Source organism: Gracilinanus agilis, chromosome 1 (assembly GCF_016433145.1).
Source record: "Gracilinanus agilis isolate LMUSP501 chromosome 1, AgileGrace, whole genome shotgun sequence".
Classification (NCBI taxonomy): Eukaryota; Metazoa; Chordata; class Mammalia; order Didelphimorphia; family Didelphidae; genus Gracilinanus; species Gracilinanus agilis.
This window is the reverse complement of record NC_058130.1, coordinates 255,648,712-255,668,014: the sequence shown is the minus strand read 5'-3', so window position 1 is coordinate 255,668,014 and position 19,303 is coordinate 255,648,712. Positions and strand designations below refer to the sequence as shown.

Sequence of the window (19,303 nt, the reverse complement as noted above, 5' to 3'; positions counted from 1 at the left end):
AGGAAAGAAGAGGAGGACATCTCAGCTCGAATCCAGTCCCAAGTACTTCCTGAGGATCTTCCTTTGGACATTGAAACCCGGATTCCCTGGTCAAAGATTCCATTGCATCTCACCTAGCAAGACTTTAATCATCGAGTGAGCTAAGTTTTTGGACTTCCATTTTGGGAGCGATCTCTTAGTCTCCTTCCCTCATTACCCAACCTTGCTGAGAGACCCTTGAAACAGGAATGGAGCAAGCTGCCCAGAGACTGCAGGTATCAGCTAACACACTGTCACCCAACACCCCTGCTGCTCCAGCCGTCAGGAGAATCAAAGTCTCTCACTCCCCCTTTCCACAGGGGAGGGTGGATGAGTGGAAGGGAGTGGGGCAGTGGTGTGTGAACTGGCTGGGTCAGAGGGAAATTGCTATTATAACAGTGTGTTGACTCGAAAATCTCACAAAGATCTTCCATTTAGAATGCCAACAATATTTATAAACAATCTAAAAACTGGGTGGTTCTTAGCACCCTCTGCCCGTTTTTTAGGCACTTTGACATAGTTGCTCCAGAAGTGGAAGGAGGCCTCTGAGGAGTTATAGTTATTTCATGAGGTGTCACAAAAGAATTCATTACATAGTGACCAATCAGCTAGTAAGGAGCCATTTAGTACTGAGCCTCAGAAAGGAAACACAGTCTACTACTGCAACTGTGCTCAAAAGTTTTTCTTACAAGGTGAACTCCATTGGAGTTTGGGCTCTACTGGCAAGCCTTTGAGAATTCAAGGTCACCATCCACCCAACAAGAAAGCTTCAGAGCAGGCCTTTTGTGAACTTTCTCTTATATACTTATCACAAGTTATGTTGTATTACATGATAGTTATTTGTAAATGTATCCTATTTCCCTAGTAGATCACACTAAATGAAGGAGGAGGTTATTCTCTATTTAATCTCTTTTTTCCTCAATGTCTAGCACAGTGTTCTTTATGCAAGAGCAATTTAATGAATGAAATGCATGAAAGGGAGATCAATTAAGTGCCTAGGACCTCATGGTTAGTGTCATGAATGGGACTAGATTTCAAGTTTCTTGACTCCTCATCTGGTACTTGTGCAATTTTCTTTTTTTTTTAATCCTTACTTTCTGTCTTAGAATTGATACTAAATAAAGAGCTACACAACTGGAGTTAAGTGATTTGCCCAGGGTCACACAGCTAGGAAGTATCTGAGGTCATGTTTGAACCCAGAATCTCTGTCTCCAGGCCTGGCTCTCTATCCAATGTGCTGACTAGATGACCCCACTTGTTCCATTTTCAACAAAAAATAAATGAACTTTGCACAAAACAGTGTCTGAAAATATGTAAAATGACAGCCTGGTTTATAGCCCTAAGTGCCTCTGTTAAAGAGAAGTTGTTTTAAACCCGCAGCAGAGTTTCAAGATAGCAAAAGCATTGAATTTAGAAGAACCAACACAAAAATCCTTAGCTCTCCAATAATATAATTATTTATTATACAAAAATATTTGGCTACAGATGCTATTGCTTCAAAGTGACATGGATATAATGATACTTAAGTAAATAAACATAACAATAGTCAATTTAGCATACATAAGCAGCTTAGATTTAAAAGAGGCTACAAACATATTGAAAGGTAAATGCAATTTAACTTAAAGGATATAAGTAATATTTCATAATTATTTTAGAATGCCTTCTGACAGGTCTGCCACTGAAAAGGTGCGCATGTCCAAACTGTTGGTATCATAGCCTAATTTCTTCATGTCCTTTGTCACCACATTCAACAAAAGAGTAACAAAGCCCTGGGAGCGAACCCTCGTAACTATAATTGGGAGGAAACCACAGCATTAGCTTCTAGGGAATTAGAAACTTTCAGATCACCACCCAGAATGGAGCTCCAAATTCTGTCATTTCTAGAAGTCCATGATGGTCTTTCTATTCACTATCCTTAATCTACAAATACTGCCTGAAGACTATTTTCACATTTTGGGTTCTGCTAGCTAGATCCATGTTTACATAATTCACTAAACATGAGCTAAGCACAGCACTTTCATGGCTCAAGCAAAAAGATATCAGACCTGGGAACTGCATCATCATGGAAACAGCAATGCTTGGTAATAGCTTTTGACCCTGAGAAGGTAATGGGCTTCACTAAAAAATTCTGGTTTACAAATAAGATTCAAACTTCACAATCCTTACCAAGAATGTAAAGAACCACAGAGGAAATTTTCTACTATTTTCTAGCTTCACAAAGAATGACTACGAGGTTATAAGCTTCTTTGAGGACAGAAATAGTGTCTTATTTAGAGGTTGGCTTAGCAAATACTCAATAAAAAAATATTGCTGAATCGCTGACTGAACTAAATGAATGACATAAATAAATTTCCTTGAAGACCATCTTAAAAAAGTGAGCATGCCCTTTGAAGCTTTGATTGGGATGAAAACCAGGATTAAATGATTTCATTACTTCATTTGTTAGGGATAACCAGAAGGTCACAGAGAAGCTCCATTTCCTATTTTCTTGCTTAAATTGCAAATTCTTTCCCACAGTATCCTTTCCTTTGGCCCAGGTACAGTTGCCCTCTCCACCCTGGGATTTATGTCCTTACCCTTACTCAGACCACAGACCACAGGACTCTCCAGCCTAGACCTCTCTTTAAGATCTGTGAAATGGCCAGTGTCTTATGAGGAGGCCAAGTCTACCCACAGTATCTAGTTGGATTTGACCTAATCACCCTGCTAAAAAATACCCTAGGACTCATAAGAGCTTTTACTTTGCCATTTTGATTTTCCAGAAATCTTATGGAATATAAAGTTTATTCAACCAACAACAAAGTGTCTCACCAGGCAAAAAGGTTTTTACAACATCCATCCAACCAAAAACAACTCACTAACTTTAACAGTGTTAATTTTCAATAGAGATTGTGGGAAAAAAGGGAAAACATAAAAAAGCTCCTTGCTTCCCAGCACTGATGGTAGTCACTCAAACTAATATCAGACTATTTTCCGTTGGCCCCTACTAAACAGTGTACTTAGTGTACTTTCTCATAAAGGAATTGTATATTTTATTGTTTCCATTTGCTGTCCCTAAGCACTTAAGAGGGTCAGGGGAATATGATGACTACCAAATTATGTTGCCTCTGCCTAAAAGACCATTAATTTCTAGGCCTTTCCTCATTTCACAGCCCAGTCCTACAGAGTCTGAGTTTTATTAAAGTAGAAAAGAACTTTCAGGGAGGAAGGCTGGAAAAGCATTTCTAGGGAGGGAAAAGGGAGAGAGATATGGTATTTTTCCAATGAGTTCTGCCTCTTTGGGGATATTTGCTAAGTGGACCTGCCCTAAAAGCAATAATTCATGTGATGATTCTAACTTTCCTCCCTCTTCCCTTAATTCAAATTGGTTTAATGATTCCTAGTGCTATTATTGAGTTGTGTGTGTGTTAAATTTAGCCAATTCAATCATTCCTGTTGTAGAAGCTATGCAGCACATAGATAACCCTCTTAATCTCCCTACCTATGTCTTCTCTATTTGTAAAATAGGAAGTCAATTGTTCACTGATCTGAAAAACATGTTTTAAAAGTTACTTTGTTAAAAATGAGCAATATTGAAATATGTTTATGAGATAATACATGTATAACCCAGATCAAATTGTCTGCCAGTACCAGGAGGGGGAAGGGATGGAAAGGAGAGAGAGAGGTTTGATCATATAACTTAGGAAAACTAGTGTGGAGATTTGCTATAACATGTAATTGATAAAAAGTAAGTAAAAATGAAGCTTAAAAATTATTTGATATTCTGAGTAACTCTTCTGGAACTTTCCTTTCCTTTTGGGAAAAAAGAGAGAGCTTTTTATTATTAACTGCTAATGATGAGTATTTTCTTTGTCTGGTTTATGGCAGAGCCCAAAGCAGAAGAGAGGAGGAAGGAAGGAAACAAGCATTTATTAAATACCTATTATTTGCCAGGCACTGCGTTTAGCACTTTAAATAAATTATCTCATTTAAGCCTCACAATAAGCTTGGGAGGGTAGGTACCATTCTGAGCCCCATTGTATAGTTGAGGAAAATAGGGAAAATAGACTTGCCGGGGTCACATGGCTAATAAGTGTCTTAGGTCACATTTGAACTCAGGTCTTACGAATTCTTTATTTTTTATTTATTTATTTTTTAAATTTTAAACCCTTAACTTCTGTGTATTGACTTATAGGTGGAAGAGGGGTAAGGGTAGGCAATGGGGGTCAAGTGACTTGCCCAGGGTCACACAGCTGGAGGTCTTACTAATTCTAAGCCCTAGGCTCTATCCACTGTGTCACCTAGTTACCTCTAGAGGCAGGTAAGATTTAAAACACAGAGACTCCTACAGGAAGAGAAAAGTTTTAGGAAAGTTTGAAAATTCTGTAAGTGGTCAATTTATTCTCCAATTTATAAATTTTATAACAGCAAAATTTAATATCCTGGTTTGCTGTATACTGTATTTGTTTGGGGGCTATATAAGTTTTTTGATAGATGTTAAATTGATTTCTGATGTTCAACAGAAAATGTATGCACTTTCCCTAGAACCTTACACCAAAGCTCCCAAATGCTGTACGTAACACACGGGGTACACCTCTCACAAGCATGATTCTGTTTAAAATGTTTACCTTGCTTCGCAAATAAAACACACTAATGCCTAACCATAATGAATAAAAATGGTTTTGGGGCAGCTGGGTGGTTCAGTGGATAGAAAGCCAGGCCTGAAACAGGCTCTTATTGCAATTCTGCTTAGAACTCATATACAGTATTAATTCTAAAAATAAAAATAGTTTCAAAGGAAATTTAGGTCTGCTCAGGTATACTTAAATTACAGTAAAGAAAAGCAATGTTACATCCACAATGGGCATCTAGCCTATTATAATGAATTAATAATTACCACCTACAAATAACCCTCTTGCTGTTTATAATAATAAAACCTTTTCCTCCAATAAGACTTTAAAGCTGACAGCAAGTGAAAAGGAAAGCGATATTCTGAGTCAATGGTTATTCATTTTAAAAGGTAATTGCTACTTTGAAACCACTTTCTTTACAACGTGTTGCTGAGGCAGTTTTTCATTTTCTTTCTAATTTGGTATTAGAAAAAATAAATGGGTGTCCACCTGAAAGCATGCACGGTAATAAATGGGGCTGGTAAGTGACAGACAATGGTAAAAAAGTGCTAAAGAGAGGGATCGCTGTCACCAAAGGAAAGAAGAGGGTATTGTCTTAATCTTACACCAGGCATGTGGCATCTAAAGCCTGAGGAAATGAGATTTGTTCTCATCTTGTCTGAGACACTGCAAAACCTACAGAGCTGGAGAGAACTCAGAAGAAAGGCAGAGAGCTGAAGAGGAAAGAACAGCACTACCCTAGAATTTTAAACAGATGACCTGGGTTCAAGCTCTGGCTCTTGTAGTAAAGTGTTTTACTACACTTTAAAAAAACAAAAACAAAAAACCTTATCTTTCATTTTAGAATCAATACTAAGTATCGGTTCCAAAGCAGAAGAGCGAGAAGGGCTAGACAATGGGGGTTAAGTGACTTGTCCAGGGTCACACAGCTAGGAAGGATCTGAGGCCAGATTTGGGCACAGGAGCTCCCGTCTCCAAGCCTGGCTCACTAAGGCACCCCCCTCCCCTTACTATATACTTTTACTATCCTTCCTTTATCCTTGAGCTCAATTTCCTAATCTATAAAATAAAGCTGGACTTCATGATCTTTAAGGTCCCTTCTAAGCCCTACATCCACCCTCATGTTTAGGACTATAATCTGACCTACATACATTTCTAGGGTGAATTTTAGGATATTGGCTTTGTTTTACTTCTCTTAAAAAAAAAAACCCAAAACTTCTCTGTAATGATACAAACTACATTCTTTTAAGAGAAGTGTCTGCCTTCATAGTCTAAGACTAAGAAGTACCTTGCAAGTCACTTAACCTCCATTGCACTACCTTTACCACTCTTCTGCCTTGGAACCAATATTCAGTATTGATTCTAAGACGGAAGGTAAGGATTTTAAAAAAGAAGGAGAAGAAGAAGAACCTTGCATACATTTCTCCTGCTTTCCTGGCCAGAAGCTATAAGCCAAGAAATGTGAGAAAATCTCATGAAATATAACCATTGTTGTCAGACTCTTATGACATGAAAGGCCTTGGAGGGGTTTTCTTACTCTCTAGGATATTAAACTTATTTATTCACTGTCTTTTCAAAGCTCACTGTCTAGGTCTGATGCCAAAAACATCTTCTATCCAAACTATGTTCATTAACTTGTATGATTTTTTTATTCAAATCTCTTTGTAAATAAATCTTTGTAAAACCTAGCAAGTTTCTTTATTGCTTTATTTTGAGTGTCCTATGATTTCATCTGGTACAAATGTATTAAATCCACTAATATAGATCATGATCCCTCTATGTTTTGTGAATTGTGGTGACCTAAATCTCAATTTTTTGGTGATGGGATTCTCTGTACTTAGCCCAAGTGATAACTGACCAACAAATAATCACTGGCCATGTCCATAATTAATGATATTTCTATAGCATCTTTTAGCAGGCCTTTAGGATATACAGATGCGAATATTGTAGTTATATACTCAAATTTATGCATTAAACACTTACTGTGTATATAAAGAATGAAAGCTCAAGTTAGTATAAGCAAACTTGGTAATTTTGCTTGTTAAGGAAACTAAATTTTACCTTGTCTTCCTTCTCCATGAGCTACTAACTTGGGGTCTGTGTATTCAGGCCGCCGTCCCATAAACCAGCTAGGAAAACAAAGGAACAAAAGAGGCAAAATGATTCATTAAACACACACACTTAAGTCTTACATTCTGAAGTTATGAAATTTCATCATAATGAATTTGGTTTGTATTTCCTGATTTAAAAAACAAACAAACAAAAAACTGTCTTCTTCAAAAGTATCTAGAGGCAACTTAAAACTGGTATAAGTGAAACAAGAAGCAACAAGTTATGGCTGATAGAGCAAGCCTTGGGGTCAGGAAGACCTCGGTTCAAGTCCTGCCTCTGACCCATCCTAGCTCTGTGGCACAGTGCAAGTCACATAACCCCTCTTTGCTCCAAGTCACTCCTGGAGGTTCTATACCACAGAGGGAGCATCAGTCTGGCCAAGTAGAGGGAATGGTTTAGAGTTCCCTCAGTCAGTGAAACCATGGTTCCAGGCCTGAGGCAGATGTATAACATGAGTAAAATAAATTCTTACTGCCAAACCTTCAAAGCTTGTTCTTGAATAACACATTTACATTTATAAATCTTATTCTGTAATAGTCTGAAGAAATGTGTTTATAAACAAGTCGCTATTCAATTTTGACAGTGTGTGTGTGTGTGTGTGTGTGTGTGTGTGTGTGTGAAAGCAAAGCAGTGTTCTGTCTAGAAAAAATAATTCTTTGAGAGTAGGAAAAAAAGAAGATGGTTTTAATAGTGAGTTCTATCAAGGATTTTCAAATTCTAATAACAACTCCTCTGAGACAAAATAGTTTCTCTTCACTGGCTTCTCTTTCTTATATTCCAGCTCAAGACACTGCGATGTACTAGAAAGGAAAATGTCCAACAAGAATTAAACTTTCTGGATTATCCAAAAAGTGAGACTTCCTCTGGAGTAAATCCTGATTTAAATTTAAATATGCTAAAAGCTTTGGCATATTATGTGCTTTACAGATACTCTTCTCTGAATGGATTTACATGCATCCTCTAGTCCCACTGGAAGGCTCTTTGAAACCCAGGCTGACTCCATTCCCTCTCTAGCTTAATTAGAGAGCAATGAAGCAGGGGCAGGTTGAGGAAACCATCCAGTTTCCTGGTTCCTCCTGAATGAATTATTAACCATGACTTTAGCATTTTGTTTGAAGTGAATTCTCAAAGCACAACTAAATTCAAATACACATTTCAAATACCAAATATACATGATTATTTTGATTATATACCAACTAAGATAGATTCCCTTTAGTGTGAATAATCTGATTCCTTTTAGTGTAAATAATCAAGGATGACTCCAAAGGACTTTCATTACCAAAACAGGCCATTTTGATTCTTACAATAACAAAGGAAAATGCACTATTGGAAGGAGGTAAACCTAGAGGGGAAAAAAAAGCACTTTTTGCCAATTTGAAGCAATTCTGTAAGATTTTCCACTGTAGCAGTATAGAAAGCATCACTCAAACTCATCTATTCATCTGTTATGTGAAACAAAAAACAAAAACATCTATTCATCTGTTATGTGAAAAGCAGAATGTTACATGTTAAGGAAGGTACAAAGAGGAAAAGGATATCCTACTTACCTAACTTTAAAGAGCTTAAAATCTAATGAAAGAAATAAGTAAATATAAAAATAATTTTAATTCAAGATGGAAAAATTCAATAAAAAGTATCATAAGAGAAATGTAAAAAGTTCTAGAAAAGGGGTGGGTGGGTGGAACTTTGTAAAGAAGATGGAGTAGTATATGATGGTGATGGAATTCTATTGTGCTGTAAGGGATGATGAACAGGATAATTTCAGAAAGAACTGGAAAGACCTACGTGAACTAATGTGGAGTGAAATAAGCAGAAACAGGAGAACATTGTACACAGTAACTGAAACATTGTGGTATGTCAAATATGATAGTTTTTGCTATTATTGGCAATACAATGATCCAGGATAATTCTGAGAGACTTATAACAAAGTATGCTGTCCACCTTCAGAGAAAGAACTATTGGAGTCAGAATGCAGATAAAAGCATATGATTTTTCATTTGTTTATTTGGGTATATGTTTTGGGGGTTTGGTTTTATAAAATTACTCACAAAAATTAACAATATGGAAATATGTTCTGCATGATAATACATGTATAACCCAGATTGAATCACCTGCTAGCACTAGGAAAAAGGGGAGATAAATTCAGTCAGATAACTTAGGGAAACTTGTGTAGAAATTTGTTATTACATGTAATTGGCAAAAAACAAACAAACAAATAAATAAATATTTAAAAAAAGAAGAGGAATATCCTGGAAAAAATAAAGAAGATGGAGAAAAGGTGAGACTTCATGGAGGTTGTGGCATTTGAACTGCACTTTAAAAGATGGACAGTTCTGAGGGATTTATGGAAAAGAACACTACCCACATTCAGAGGAAGAACTACAGGAATGGAAACAGAAGAAAAACAATTGCTTGAACACATGGGTTGAGGCAGACATGATTGGGGATGTAGACCTGAAACTACCACACCAATGCAACTATCAACAATTTGGAAATAGGTCTTGATCAATGACACATGTTAAAACTAGTGGAAATACACATCAGCCATGGGGGAGGAGGGGGAAGTCGGGGGGTGAAGGGGAAAGTAAAAGCATGAATTATGTAACCATGTTAATTTTTCAAAAAAATAAATATTAATAAATGTTTAAAAAAAAGAAAAAAGATGGATAGGAATTCAATAGGTATTGGGATAGAAGGAGGAAAAGGCATTCTCAGCAAACAATGCTTAGGGACAAAGTTTAGTTAGAATCTAGAGTATATACAGAAGAGAAAGTGGTAGACAAGTCTGGAAAGGCTGATTGGAACCAGATGGAGAACTTAAAATGCTAGGTAAAGGAAAGTTTGATATCTTATTTGGAAGGCAATGGGGAACAAAAAGTTTGTTTTCTTGGGGGGGGGGAATAATTTAACCAGAAATGGGCAGAAAGAAAATGACTGGCAGTATCTAGAGAAGGGGCTAAATCTAAGAGAGACAAGAGAAAGTTTGGCAGCTATTACAATGGTGGTAGTGGAAATGAAAAAGGAGAGATGAAAGAAATAACTACAGAAGTGGAACTAACAGGCCTTGGTAAATAAATCAGTAGGAAAGAGGGAAAAGAGAGAAAAAGAGTCAAAGATAATTCAGAGGTTTATTAAAATTGATTCTGTGATTACCTTCTGTAGAACTGCCTAAGTAAAGGTGGCATAGTATATATGGATATATATAATGGATAGAGTAGTAAACTTGGAATCAGGAAGACTTTGGTTCAAATCCTGCCTCAGACAAGTACCCGTGTGACTTAATCTCTCTAAGCCTCAATTCCCTCATCTGTAAAACTGAAATAATAACAGTACCTATCAGACGACAAAGATGGGAATAGTAAATCTTGGAGGGGTTGTGGAAAGACAGGCACTTTTAAAACATTGTTGGTGAGGTTGTGAATTGGTCTAATCACTATGGCAATCAATGGGGAATTATGCAAAAGAATGACCAAAATGTCCACACTATTCGTCTTAAATAGATTCTGCTGCTAGGCATTTTCTGACTTCACATCTACATGAGAAACATAAACTTACACTTAAGAGAGAAGAACTTGTTTGCAGTTTTCCTCTTACTTTGGTTCAGACACCTTCTACTTAAATCACCTGATATTCCTTGTAAATAATGTAAATATGCAAATGTTTGCTTACTAACCCTTAGCAATAAGTTTTACTAACACACAGGGACAGTTAGTTAGTTTAATAAGTTAGAACAGGGACAGAATTTTCTAAACTTTCTTTGTAAATACTGTACATAGCTTAAGTCTATAGTTTAACCAAGATTTACAAAGAATATTAGTCTTACTTATTCTTACTAACATTTCTAACATAGGCATAAGTGTATTAACATATCCATATACTAACTTTAGGAAGATGAATTAGAATTTGGAAATTTAGATTACAAAATTTTTCTTAAATTGATACTTTTGTTGCTAGTTCACGAAATTAGATAAGTACATAGATAGAATTTATTACTTTGTTTTAGTTAGCAAATGTTAAATTTAAGACTGTTTGTGAATGTTTAGATTTAATCTGCTTTTCTTTTCTATTAAAAAATTATTGCAAAACTGAAACCCCATTCCTTTCCTATGCCTTTCCCATAACCCATCTTAGTTTTAACTTAGACTAGTCTTAGCATAGTTTAAGAGTAAGCAACCCTTTTTATTATTTTAAAAAACTTAGATAGGGATAAGAGCATAGTTATAATTTAGCTTAGAATAAGAGTAGTAACCCCTTAGATCAGGGGTCGGCAACTTGTATGGCTCTTGAGCCATATATGGCTCCACCTCCCAACCGGCCAGTCCCGGCAGAGCCCCAGGATGTGCCCCAGGGGGCCCTTCAACCACCACCCCATATTCCAGCGCCTTCCGCCTCCATCCTCCTCCTTCCGAAGGCGTTTATGACTGTAAGAGCCAAAAAGGTTGCTGACCATTGCCTTAGAATTTAGCAACCAGAAAATGTTGCAAGGTGCAAATTTTCCAAAAAAACAAATGAGCAGATTGTAATGCAAGGTGGCTAACAGAAACTTTTTGCTTCTGTAATTTCTAACGGTCACAAAAAATCAGTTAAACATCTTAGAATCTTCAGAAAGTCAGTTAGGACTTGAAATTATAAATAGAAGTGAAGTTCCAACTGATAGGGCTTTTGCCTTCTGGCTTTCGCTGTGACTGGAGGCTTTTGCTTTGGCCTTTTGGCTTGGCTTTGCTTCGGCCTTGGCCTGTGCTTATCTTGTCTTGGGGAGATTTAAACCTATCTCATTTCTCTGGACCTCTCCCTGATCTCTCCATCCATATCCCTGAATCTCTCCATCCATATTCCCCTGAATTTCCTGTGGGTCCTGGGTGGAAGGGAGGGCTTGGTGATTGAACATTGTGGGTTTAGTTTCTTTAGATAATTAGAGTATCCTCAAATAAGTTACCCCTAGATTTGATAAGGACTTTACTTAAAAGGCAGTCAAATCTCCCAACTGGGAGAGCAAGTTCTCCCAGTCTAAACCTCTCTGTGGCCCATCCCCCACCATCACCCCTCTCCCTAGCAGCAGTTAGAAAACCCTGAACCCCTCTCCCCTTCTGACTGACCTTGGTATTAATAAATCCCCTTGTTACCTATTCAAACCCTCTGGTGAATCATTGAGTCAAAAATTAAGACAAGGGCTCAAGAGGAAGGAATCATTTTTCTTCTATTTCCTTGAGGGGAGCTAGGGGCATCCATCTTGGCAGGAAGTACCTACCTCAAGACTTCCTCCAGCCATCAGTTTGACTGGCAGAGAGGGGCCCTCTCGACTCCTCCCTCAAGAGACTTTAGAAACTAACAAGAGAACCTCTCCAGCCAAATCTAAACATTTCTTACTGGCCCTAGTTTCCTCCCTGTATTCTCTGTCTCAAGCCTCTGGGAATAAACCTGTTTGAGCTGCCCTCTCCTACATACCCCATTTCCTTTATCTCCTACATACCTTCCCTACCTTCTTTCCTCCTCCAATCACCTTACAATCTCCCTATACCCCATTATCTTTCCTCACACCCTAATTGCGTTTGTTGACCCACTCAGATTACCTTAGCTACATCTTTATAACAAGGAACACTGCATATAACATTTTTAATACCTTGGTTAGTTTTGCTGAGTTTCCCTCCCCCCCACTTTTTGTTCATTATTACAGGGGATGGCTTTCTGAGAACATGGAGGTAGGGGGGAAGTAACACCAAAAAAAGTAACATAAAAACAAAAGATATCAAAAAATATTATATTTTAAAGAGTAATAATAGCACCTTTCTTACAGAGTTATTTTGGGGACTAAGTAAAATACCATATGTAAAGTGCTTTAAAAACTTAAAACAATTGAGTTATTAGTAATATAATATACTATTATATAGAGAATATATATGATACAGTATAATAGTTTTTGCTATAAACTCTTCAAAGTAACAATAAAAACTTAACAGACTGCCTAGTCAATTAAAAAATAACTCACAATTTATAAGGCATTCCTTTTTATTCTATAGCAGAAATTTAAGTTCAAAGATAAGAGGACTAAATGACTATAGGACTGTAGATTTTAGTAAAGGTTTTTAATAATTCTGTCGGGAAACACCATCATTTGTTCCAAGAAACCAATTACTCCGGTAGTACAAAAGCTATATATGTATCACAGGCTATTTTGAAATGCAAAATAACTTGGATGTGGTGGTTAAAGTGCTGGACTAGGGGAACTGAATTCAGGTTCTACCTCTGACACTAGCTATGTGTTCACAGATGAGTCAAAACCTTGTAGAGCTTCAGTTTCCATTTTTGTAAAACTGAGATAATGATTGTACTACTTACCTCATAGGGTTCTTGTGAGAAAAGGCCTCAGCAAACCAAAATAATACGTAAATGTGAGTTTTCTTTCTTTCATGAAGAATGTATAGGTTAGAACAAAATTTATGTTAAGTCAAATGAGAGTTCATTACATCCTGCAAATTTTGGATCAAAGGGGACAAAACAGTCTATATTTGCCTGCTAGGTGGTCAGAGCTGAAGAAGATAGTAGGGAAAAAGAAAAAGGACTCAGAGTTTGGGAAGGACAGCTCTTTTCAACCCTAGCACTTACTACACTTACTACAGAATTGCTCCCCCTGATTCCCCACCCCACCAATCTCAAGGAACCTACAGTCTTCTGGGAGGGACAACATGCAAACAATTATGTATAAACAGGATATATACTGGATAACTTGGGAATAATTTCAGAAGGAAGGCACAATCATTAATGGGGATTAGAAAAAGCTTCTTGTAGAAAGTAGCATTTTAGCAAGGACTAGAAGGAAGCCAGGGAAGCCAGGAAGTAGAGATGAGGAATTTCAGGCATGTGAAACAGCCATGGAGAATGCACAGAGTTGGGAGATGGCAGGTCTTATTTAAGGAACAGGAAGAAGGCCAATATCATTGGATTGAAAAGTCAGCTATTTGTGTGGCTCTAGCCAAACCTGAACTGATAACTAAGGAAAGCAGAATGGGGAGGATAATGTTTTTTGTTTTTAAAAGAAAAACATTAACTATATTAACTGGGATGGAGGGTGAGGAAGGTAAGATAAAGAATAAGACTAAAAAGGTAGAAAAAGGTCAGGTTAGGAAGGGCTTTAAGTAAAGAGAATTTTATATTTGGTCCTGGAGGTTTATAAAAGGAAGACCTGGAACTTACAGAATAGGAAAACATAGTTAGCCCTTTATATCTTTAGGAAGTTCAATTTGACAGATGAATGGAAGATAGACTAGAATGAGATGAGAGGTGAAACAGGGAGACACCCAGAAGGCTATTTCAATAGTTCAGGCTCAAGATGCAAACTTGGAAGAAGAGAAAGACTCCATAATGTCTATAAGGAAAACTTCAAATAAAACACACAATTTGGGCAAAAATTCAACAAGAATTCCTGGAAGAGGACAATTCTGAGGGACTTATGATGAGGAATGCTGTATGCTTGCAGAAGGAGAACTGTTGGAGTTGGAATGCAGATGGATGCATAAAATTTTTCACTTGTTTATTTGAGTTTTTGTTTTGGGGTTTGGTTTATATGACTATTCACTTGCAGGGATGAATAATATGAAAACACATTTTGCATGATGATACATGTATAACCCAGACTGAATTGCTTGCCAGCTCTGCAAGGCAGTAGGGAAGGAAAGAAAGGAGACAATTTGGATCATAGAACTTTGGGAAATGTATGTAGAAATTTGTTATTATATGTAATTAGCAATAAATAAATAAATTAATTAATTAAAAAAGAATTCCTGGAAGAGGTGAAGCAAGGGTGCAACAAAAGAGTTTAAAATATTTTAAAAAATGAAATGAGAGAGCTAGATGAAAGTGGGAAAAGAAATAGAAGTTATGGAAGGAAAAACTATAAAAGGAATTAACAGCTAGACACAAGAAGTATGAAACCTTGCTCAAGCAACAAACTCCTGAAAATCTGAACGGATCAAAGAAAAAGCAAAGACTTTATGAGCTGACAAGAAATAAAAGTATCTAAACAGTTACTTCCTGAAAAAAACCTCAAAATGAAATATTACAGGAACATTATAGACAAAATCCTGTCTTCCAGGTCAAGCAAGGATCCAGAAAGAATTAAAATACCAGAAGTCACAGTCAGGAATTGGAGATGCTTTAGTAGTCACACAGCCATCACTACATAGAAATGGAGAGCTTGAAATACAATATTCCAGAAGGCAAAAGATATGGACTTCTTGGAAAGAATAAGTTACCCAGGAAAACTGTGTACAGCCATACAGGGAGAAAAAAAAAAAGACTTAATAAAACAGAAAACTTTCAAGCATTCCTGGTTTTTAAAAAAAAAAAGTGGAGAAACTGAAGTTTAAACACAGGAATAAGAGGAAAATGAAATGGTTAAACATGAACAGACAACTCATAAGGGACTAAATAAGGATGAATTGCTTATGTTCTAGGATGAGGAAATGATAAATGTGTCTCCTCTGAACCCCTATCTTCTTCAGGGGTCTTAGAAGGAGTTTAATTAGAAAGAAGGACTGGTGGAAGATGGGGATGAGAAATACATTAGGGAAGGAGGAAAGGAAGGTTAGGCAAAATCTCATGTAATTGGAGTGTGTAAATAGAAGTCTACGCCCAAGGAGTGGGGGAGTTTTAGCTGATACTTGAACTTTACTTTCATCTGAACTGATCAAAGGAGGGAAGAATGAACATAAACACATATAGAGTTAGGTACAGAAATACATTTCATTCAGTGAGTAAATAAGAAGGAAAGATGAGAAAGGAGAAGGGGGAGGGAACATAGATTAAGGAAAGGATTAGTTCTAAGTAAAACAAACTCTTAATGATGTATAAATGATGTATAAAATATTGCTCTCTCTTTGAAGTGGCAAAGAATTGGAACTGGGATGCCTCATTACTAGGGAATGGCTGACGAATTGATGCAGAATGAAGAGAACACAACTAAGAATATTTATACAATAACAACAATTTTCTTTTGGATGTGGCCAATGTGGATTTTTTTTTTTTGTTTTATTTGACATGTTTGTAAAAGTTTTGTTTCGTTTTCATTCTTAATTGGTGGAGAGGGGGTCAGGTGACAGGGAGAGAAGGTAAATTATTACCTATTGAAAAAATACATATAATTAAAAAAATAAAAAGTCCAGGCATGAAAAGGACCTGTACTAGCATGCTGACTGTATCAGAGAAGAGATAGGAGCATATTCAAAAGATGTTGTAATGGCAAAATCAACAGGCTTTGGCAAATGATTGGATGTGGAGGGTGAAAAATAGTGAAGAGTCAAGGATGATACCAGGAAGTGAAGAGATACAAGGGTGATATGAGCCTGGGTGACAGAGAGTGCTTATCCACTCAGTAGTAATAGGGAAGTTAGGAAGAGGGAAGAGTTTGAGTTTGGGTTCAATTTTAGATATACCAAGTTTTAAGATTTCTATGGGACAACCAGTTTAAGATATTCAATAGGCTTTGTAGTGAGTGGGATATTTGGAAAAGAGATAGGGTTGGGAGAGACATCAGGGCTAGACAAATATCAGAATCATTGGCTTTGAGATGAGAATTAAACCCATGGGGGCTGATGAGATCACCACCCAAAATAGAACAGAGAAAAGAGGACCCAGGAGAAAGACCTAGAAGATACCCACAGTCAGCAGTGGGTGATTTTGATGAAGACCAAACAAAGGAGACTGAGGAGTGCTCAGAAAGGAAGGAGAGGGGCAGCTGGGTAGCTCAGTGGATTGAGAGTCAGGCCTAGAGACAGGAGGTCCTAGGTTCAAATCTGGCCTCAGACACTTCCCAGCTGTGTGACCCTGGGCAAGTCACTTGACCCCCACTGCCCACTCTTACCACTCTTCCACCAAGGAGCCAATACACAGAAGTTAAGGGTTTAAAAAAAAATAACAAATAAAAAGAAAGGAAGGAGAACCAGGAAAGGGTGGTGTCACAAAAACCAAGAGAATCAAGAGGGTAATGGATAGTGTTAAGGGCTGGCAGAGGATCAAGAAGGATGAAGACTGAGAAGAGGTCATAATAAGAGACCCTTTATAACTTTGCAGAAAGCAGTTTCATCTGAATGATAAGGTTTAAGCCTTAAGAAAAGAGTGAGAGGGGAAAATGGAGGTATCAATTATATGTAATCTTCCTAAAAAATTTTGCCATGAAAGGGAGGAATGATAGCCAGCAGGATTGAATTAAATGAGGGGTTTTTTTTTGAAGAGGGGAGAGAAATTGGAATGTTTGTAGGGAGGAGTGAATTAAGTATATAAATGATAGTAGGGTGATAATAGGGATTTTAGATGAATACGCACAAGAACACAGGAACAAGTAGTTGGATCAAAAGGAGAGCCACAGGAGAGGGAGAATAGCCAAAACTCACAAAGTCCACCCAAGGAGATCAGACTATCTCAACCTAGTCCTTCGACAGTCTCTCCCAGAAGAAACATACTGTCACTTCTCTAGAATTCTGGAATCTTCCTGCTTCTTCCTTTCAGCAGTTCTTGCTCCTGCTCTTTCCTTATTTCCTTATAACAGGAAGGAAGCAACTAGTAGGCAGAGAGACTAAAGATTAGTCTAACAGAGTAGAGCTGACTGAGGAGATAATCTGATGGAGAAGAGATGATATGGAATCATTTGTGCATGAATAGAGAGGTTTGCCTTGGCAATGAGAGGGGCCCTCTCTTCATGTGAGACCGAAGTAGAGGAGATAGTGGCAGAAGGCATCTGAAATATGTAAGATGAGGAAGAAGGGAGAAGAGTGAGAACTTAACTAACAAACTCAATTTTTTTCAGTGAAATGTGAAGCAAGGTCCTTAGTTAGGGTGGGGGGGTGGAGAAAGATATGAAAGCCATCGGAGGTTGGAAAAGGAATGAAAAGGTCTGGAAAAGCTAGTGTAGTAAGTGGATATGGAACTGATTAGGGAGGTATGAAAGGCTTACCTTACTGGCCCTTAGGCCCAGTTGAGATTATAGAACATAAATTTGAAGAGGACCCAGTTGACATACTTTCATTATTTTCTTCAGCTTTGATAGCACAGGTGCCACATGGAGTAATCCAAAAGTAAGCCTTGACAAAAAAGTCATGATAAGGCAAAGGACTTGAGAGAAGAAGATGCTGTAGAGTTGGACTGGTTCCCCAAGGGGTCAAGAAGGGAGAATGGTATATATATATATAGTGCAGGACAGGGGTGGAGAGACTGGAGGTCATGGTGAGGACAAAAACAGAATTGAGAGTTGCAAGGCAGAGGTGGAATAACAGCTTATGATCAGATAAGGGAATTTCAGAATTCATAAACAAGGAAGTGGTACATTTGCAGGAGATGGCAAAAGCAAGAGTGTGACCATTTCTGTGTATAGCTGAGGTAGGATAGGACATAGGAAAATTAGTAAGCTGAAGGACTGGGAGGTAAGTGTATAGAGATGAGGAGGAGAAAAGGCCAGTGAGCCAGGTACTGAATTGTTTGAGGAAAGTAGAATATGCTGGAAGTCAGTAGGTAACAACTCTCAGAATCCTGATAGGGTGGTAAATATGGATTGACCCAACCTCAAAGAAGAGGCTGAGTGATGGTGATAAAGAAGCGTGAAGTGGTAATGAGGAGCAAGGAGTATCCTAACACCTTTATTTCAACCAGTGTGTTGGGGGATATGAGTCAAAGGGCATGGACTTGCTAGTCTAAACAAATTAGAAGATAAAGGAAGAAAATATCCTTTGAAACTATAGATGGAGAAAATTTCATGACTACACAAGAGGTATAGAAAAGTTCACAGAGGAAAAAATGGGCAATTTTGATTTCATAAAATTGAAAAGGTTTTTGCACAAGCAAAATCAATGCAGTTAAAATTAGAAGTGCAACAGCTAACCAGGAACAAAATCTTTTCAACAAGCTTCAAGATGCAGAAAGAATTGACTAAATAATATATATAAGAAAAAGTCATTTCTCAATAGATAAATGATCAAAGAATATGAACAGACAATTCTCAAAAAAAAATTAAAGCTATTATCAGTCGTAGAAAAATGCTCCAAATCACCAATAACTAATGAAATGTAAATTAAAACAACTTTAAGATTCCACTTCACTCTTATCAGACTGCCAAAGATGGTAAAAAAGGAAAATGACAATTGTTGAGGGGTTTCAGGAAGACAGGCATACTGTTCATGGAGTTTTAAATTAGTGCGCAATTCTAGAAAGCAATTTAAAACTATTGCCAAAAAGTAACTAAACTATGCAATCCTTTGATTCGGTAATAACACTACAAAGAAATCAAAGAAAGAGGAAAAGAAAATATAGGCACAAAAATATGTATATTAGCGATTTTTGTTGAAGCAAAGAAGTGGAAACAAATGAGGTATCCATCATTGGGGAATGACTGAATAAACTGTGTTAATATGAATGTAATGGAATATTGTTGTATCATAAGACATGATGAAAGGGATAATTTCATAGAAATTAGGAAGAACTGTAAACCAATGCAGAGAGAAGTGAGTGGAATCAAGAGAACAATTTATATAGTACCAAATAGCAATAATACTGCCCCCAAAAAAGAATAAGTAAAGAAA

At 37.2% G+C, this 19,303-nt stretch overlaps 1 protein-coding gene across 2 annotated transcripts in view; it reads right to left on the bottom strand.

Moving 5' to 3' along the window:
* The window catches only part of B9D1 (B9 domain containing 1), a 96,146-nt gene that overhangs the window by 49,063 nt on the left and 27,780 nt on the right, over positions 1-19,303 (bottom strand). Inside the window, exons 6-7 of one of the 2 annotated variants that reach the window (XM_044661203.1) lie at positions 6,690-6,757; positions 1,470-1,807 (exon numbers count right to left, since the gene is read on the bottom strand). In XM_044661203.1, coding sequence (XP_044517138.1) covers positions 1,665-1,807; positions 6,690-6,757 — 211 coding nt within the window. In that variant the 3' untranslated portion in view covers positions 1,470-1,664. Of the gene's footprint in view, positions 1-1,469; positions 1,808-6,689; positions 6,758-19,303 lie in introns of those variants that run through there. The other variant, XM_044661212.1, reaches the window with a different exon arrangement.